This window comes from Crocodylus porosus, unplaced genomic scaffold, assembly GCF_001723895.1.
Source record: "Crocodylus porosus isolate Cpor-Errol unplaced genomic scaffold, CroPor_comp1, whole genome shotgun sequence".
Classification (NCBI taxonomy): Eukaryota; Metazoa; Chordata; order Crocodylia; family Crocodylidae; genus Crocodylus; species Crocodylus porosus.
In genome coordinates this window covers 27,504,816-27,510,828 of record NW_017728931.1, presented here as the reverse complement: position 1 = coordinate 27,510,828, position 6,013 = coordinate 27,504,816, and the positions used below count along the sequence as shown (strand labels likewise).

At 41.7% G+C, this 6,013-nt stretch overlaps 1 protein-coding gene across 1 annotated transcript in view; it reads left to right on the top strand.

Annotated features, from left to right (window-relative positions):
- Window positions 1-3,734, top strand: part of BCAT1 (branched chain amino acid transaminase 1) — an 89,025-nt gene extending 85,291 nt beyond the window's left edge. The window contains exon 11 of the mRNA XM_019544451.1: window positions 3,038-3,734. Coding sequence (XP_019399996.1) covers window positions 3,038-3,079 — 42 coding nt within the window. The 3' untranslated portion in view covers window positions 3,080-3,734. The remainder of the gene's footprint in view (window positions 1-3,037) is intronic.
- Window positions 3,735-6,013: the final 2,279 nt, after the last annotated feature.

The following is a 6,013-nucleotide window of genomic DNA, read 5'->3' as shown; positions in this document are numbered from 1 at the left end:
TCGACACTCGTGGTCTTCCATCCCTCTGAGTTACCCAGGGTTATGCCCAGTGTCACCAACACCGTCATGTGCCATATGTGCTAGTTTAACCTTTTCAGATCACCTGAATTATTTTGTTTCCTGAACTGTTTCTCTGCCACCCTTTGCTTTGTTTTGTTTCTTGTTTTGTAATCTACAGTTTTCACAAGTGCAACAGGGTTTATTTGGATTTGAACAAGCAGCTGTGGGTATTAGAGCCAGAGTGACAAATTAGAACCTCTTGGGCAGAACTGATTACATTTCTCATGGCATTTGAGGGAGACAGAGAGAACACTACAGTGCACATTTACCTTTGTGTCACCAAAAGGAAATCATGGTTACTAAAGGTCGATACAGTTTTAGATTAAATAATTTACTCTGTATCCAGCAATAGCTTGGTTATGAATGAATCAGTCACAGAATCCTGTGTTCTGTAACAGCTTGATTTAGAAGATTATTTCAAGATAAGATTCTCTTTTCTGGGAATTAAAATCTCTCTGAAATACCATTCAGTGTTGGCAATCTCCTTGCTTCTATATCAAAAGCTCCAACTGCCTTGGCTGGGATGGACAGTAGTCCTAAATATACATTATTTATTGTGTTTTTATATTTGAGGAGGAAATGTTGAGAGTGCAGACCAGAACCTAATATGGTAGTGAGGAATGAATAGGTTTAGATGAATATATTGTTTGTGTTATGATAGCATTTCAGGTCACGGCCAAAATTAGGTCGCTGTTATGAGAATATAGTGCACATAAAGCAAAAGTTGGTCCCTCCTTCAAAAGTCACTCACTCCTGGAAACCTTAGAAACACAGTAGTAGGGTTAGCAGGAGGAAGAGAAAAGAAATATTAATATCACCAGATCAAGGCCTGTGGGACAGGGTGAGTGAGTAGCTTGCACAAGGTTAGACAGGAAGTTTGTGGCAGAGCCAGGAATATAAACTCAAGTCTACTTCTTGTCAGTACAGGGTCTCAATGGTGAGAGTGTATTTCCTCCCTAAAAACTTAAGAAGAGTCTCAAATTTTTTGGCTGAAAAATGTATCCAAACGTTTTGATTTATGAAACATTAGGCCACTTTTTAGATTATTTTGATTATATGCAGGTATTTACTTTGTAGTTTTGAACTAACTGAGAGCCACTTGGTACAGTGAGGCCCAGATCTCTGTTCTACTCTCCAGTATTTGAGATTAGACTTTACCCTTATTTGTCCTTCCAAATATCCTTCCTGATTACTGACCTCACTTGCTTCTAGTCTCCACTCCTCCCACTATAACTGCTGTTTACATCCCCCTATAGTCAAAAGTCAGACTCCCCATCTTTCCCTAGTCCAAACACCAGACAACCTTCAGCCGTTCTGCATGCCAGTAGTCTGGTTCTTGGCCCTTCCAAGGCATGACTGAGCAACTGTAGTCCCTATTTTTACCTGAGTCCGTCTTGACGTCTCACTGCTGAGGCAGCACTTGAAGGAGGCTTTCCTTCGATGCCTTCTGCACAGATTATCTGGCTCACCCCTTGCCCTCTAATATGGTTTGTTATCCTTGTGTAATAGGGATTTTCCACACCCTATGAAATGGCCCTATGGACATGAGGCTCCAATCTTTTACTATTAATCTATGCCCACGTATAATTAAACAAATACGCTGGTTGTGGTGTTATGGTGCACTGAGTGTTTATTTATACGCTTGTGGCAAAGAGCCTTAGAACAAATGTAGTGGCAAGTTAGTGACTGTGTCCTACCTTGAGAGGGAGAAGACCCAGGATGTTGACAGATGTGATGGTTTGCCATGTGATCGGCCACTGAAAGCACTCTACAGCCATGCACTGACAGAAGTGCACAGCTGCAGAGCACTTTAAAAATGCCTGGTTGCACAAGAGTCTGAACCCTCATTTCATGAACCCTCATTTCCAAAGTGGAGCACCTTCTTTTAACATTTGTCAGAGCATGCTGGGAGCAGGGCTGGGCTCATGCAGCCCAAATCCTGCTCCAGGTGCTGTTTTCAGAATGGGAGAGGGGGAAGGGAGGGGAGTGAATTTGGTCTGTGGGTTGTACAGCCAGCACTGGAGAGTGGGTGGGTGCATTGGAGCCCCCAAGGTTGGGGAGCTCCAGTCCGCATGTCCCCCCACTCCAGAGCAGGGTGGGGAAACCCCAGAACAGACCTCCTTCCCTTCCTGAGAGAGCATGGGAGCTTGCAGAGGGGGGTGGGGCTAGAGGACAGATGCTGCAGACAGCAGCCTCTCCCCCTGAATTAGCTCCAAAGCGGAGCTCGATCACCCTCTCTCCTGCTCCAACAGCAGTTGTCTATTGGATCAGGATGGTTGGTCTAACTTATGGTGCTTTCTGAGTTAAACCAGGGAGCTGCACAGCTGTTGGCACCCTCAACGTGATAGATCTTTCCAGCTCTGATTTCTCTGATACTATTTACTAGGTAGGGAGAGCAGGCTGTTATTTTTTCATCTACAGAAGGTTTATTTTATTTGGTTTATGCTGTTCATTCTCTATGTTCTCTTTTATTACACGGTGTAATATTTCAAATTTGATTATATCTGAAATAAATTCAAAGTTCTTAAAAAAAGGAGAGAAAAGAAGATAAGCAGTCACATTGACATACTGGGGCATGAATAAGCCACATTCTTGTGAGCATGCTAGCAAAAGGACTGTACTCAGTAATCCTTGGACTTTATTAAATTCCAAGGCTGCTCCATCACAGCAAGTCTGGTCTGTTTTGTATCTTGTCATGGGAGAGCGGCATAGCCCTTTCATAGCTTGCTCACAGGGAGATGCATACAGTTTCATACTGCCTTTGGTTTTGTTTAATAAAGATTAGAATTAAGTAATAAAACTAATTAATAAACTTGTTCTATAGAAATGTCTATATTGTACATTTACTGCTCTATTAAAGCCCTGTTCCATTATTACAGTAGTGAAAGACAGTCTTAGTGCAGATGAGAATAAGCGTGAGTGGGTTTTGTTGTTGTGTGCTTTTATCCCTGAACTATGATCTTTGCTTTTGTTTCAGTATGGGAGAGAAGACAGTGACTGGGCAATGCTGGTGTCATGAGCACAAAGCGGGAGAAGACTGGACCTTCCATACACTAAAGACGAGCCAAACCATTACACACAAATGATGACCAACTTATCTAATGGTGTATGAGTAGTGTCGTCCTGTCACCTTGGTCCCCAAGATATTTGTTTCTCTGTGCCAGGGAATGTGAACACAATCATTTTGATTTTTTACTATAATCTTGTTAGTAGAGGCGTCTCTTCTCTTTTAGGGGTGCTAGATGTAAGCAATAGAACTTTTCCTAGTGATTTTCTTAGTGCCTCCTTGTGTCTTATGTACAGTCCAGAAACTTGTAAAATACTTTTCAACTGCTCTTCAGTGTCTTTTTTTCCTCTCCCAATTACTGTCACTGCCACCACCAGAGTTGACTGCTATATAAAGAACAGTCCACTGTTTGGGGGCCTGTTAATATGCCTTTGTTTGTGTGCTCAGCTGTTGAATACCTTTTAACCTTTACATTTTTCCCCTTCTTTTACTATATTTGGGTGGCAGGTTCCTCTCTTGAATTTCCAGAACTCTTAATATTCTCCCTCATTTTTATTCTGCCAAAACACAGCATCATTTTTTAAATCCCATGACAGAGCATGCACTCCTTCAGAATGAGGATATATTCAGTCCCAGAGCATAACAACATAGGATGCTTACAGAAGTAAAAAAAAAGAAAAATAACTTTACTTTAAACTTTGCGTGCCTCCACACTGAGCCCAGCGCCTGTCCAGAAGAGGCACTTTGATCTAATAGCTGATTAAATCAGCTATTAGATAAAAGCCCCCAAAAGCCCCGCTGAAGCGTGTGATCTATACAGACACTGTGGAGTTGGACTAATGCACTGCCTCTTCTGTAAAGCACTGTTTTATTTTGTTTTGGGTTTTTTTCCCCATATCTGTCAGCATCCACAACTTCTAAATTAGTTTGGACGAATCAGCAAAGTGGTGTTTTATTTTTTTGTTGGTTTGTTTTTTCCTTCCCTGTCCAAAACGTAGACTCTTCACCCGCACTTGACAACATGTTCCTTAATATGGCCTCTGCATTACAAAGAGGCTGTGGTTTTTCCATATGGGTTCTACTTTTTGCTTTCCAGTGAAAGTGTTGAGTGCAGGAAGACCAAGGGACTTCTTTCAAACCTTGTTGATCTGTTTATTATTTCCCCCTTGATGTGCTACTGTACTCACGTGCACATTCTCTTGTTTTCATTTGGAGGCAAATGGATCATTTTTTGCTTCACATTTGGGGAAGTTAATGATTTCTACAGATTTTCTTTTACTGTTAAATATACTATCATCTAGATAGTATCGTTATTTATATCATCCAAATGAGCCTTCCATTCTATATACGTGACTTTTTTAACAAGCTTTAACATCTTCATTGCCAAAAAAATGTTACAGTATTGCATAGCAGTGCTCCATGATGCCGTTGGCCTGATTCTTCTGTTACTTCAGCACAAAACTGGTATAATTTCATTAACTTAAATGGAGCTACACCTACATAAATTAATATGGTGGAGCATCTAACCCTCTATTTTACAATAGACATGCAATATTAGCATGTAGTATTTTTCAAATAGGAAATAACTATTTTTTCCCTCTGTTTGCTAACTGTCCCTGCCTACAATTGGCAACTGCTAATATAGGGCATGTGTAGACAAAACAGGGGCTCTAAATTGAAGTGATGGGTTTTAAAAAACACGGTTTCAATTTAGGGCTGGTTAAACCCCCATGTTTTGCACACAGCCCACTGACTTACCTACCTCTCTGGTGGGGAGGGGAGGGTGAGCTGTTAGTGGGTGGAGCGGTCTCTGGACGGTGGGGGTGGGGCTGGTGTTTCCCTCCATGGCAGTGTCAGCTGCACCCCACCCCACCAGTCAACACCCTGCTCGGGCAGACCTGGGGGGGCACCACAGCCATGGAGGGAAACACCAGGCCCCTGCGCACCTCAGGCAGGCTTCACGGGTGGGGAAAAAAAGATCAGGCTCACCACTTTTCTTGGGCGGAACCTGCTTTCCCGGACTGCTGCCCGACTGCCTGCAGGGCTTCCTGCAGAGTCGTGGAGCTGCACAGAACCTGGTGCTTCGCTCCACTGCTATACGGGCAGCAAAATAAATCTCCTTGAAGGAGTTTTAGTTTGCTGTGCCCCAAGTCATTTAAGTTGAATTATGCTGCTGAATTTCCTACAGCAACTAGAATTAATGCAAAGTACACCACTGAGGCATGCAAACACTAACACCATTAAAGCTGTGCAAAAGCATATAGCCTGCTTTAAAATGTCATGCACACACCTCTCATTTCGTCTACACACAGCCACAGTGAGCATAAGTTAATTAGCTCTAAATAAGTAACCCACTGTTTTAGGCAACCACTTTAAATTTCCATAGGACTTCTTTTTGCATTTTTTTGGTTAAGAAGTGGTCACACATACCTCACTATTAGGCCATCAGTTTCTTCTGCTCACTGCACAGTGGCTTTAGACAGATTTTACTGTTACCCAGTCTTTATATTTTCTTGAAGAACAGTTGAAGGTTACTAGTGACAGTGTAACAATTATTAAAAGTAAATTGTTGGACAGTGTTCTCTTTAAAATACATGTGCAAGCATAAAATGCTGTTTCACTTTAGTAGCAGTTAAACTGTGTATCTGTTCCTCTCTCAATTTAAATCTATATTGTGTTGCTAGTCTTTGTTCAGTATCTTGCCATGTAGTATAAACTACTGGTAGTCTACCTTTTTATATGGTTGGTGAAAAAAGTAATATGGGGGATATGTCAAGACATGATTTGGGGTAGAGAAGCTTTCTCCAGTAAGGCAGGTACCATAACTAGAGTGGCTTTGATTACAGCCTGTGTATCATGGAACTCATTTAAACATTGCACAATGAGTAAGAATTAAGTGATTTGCTCTTACTGAACTATGATCCTTTCCATTATGTTCATCTTAGA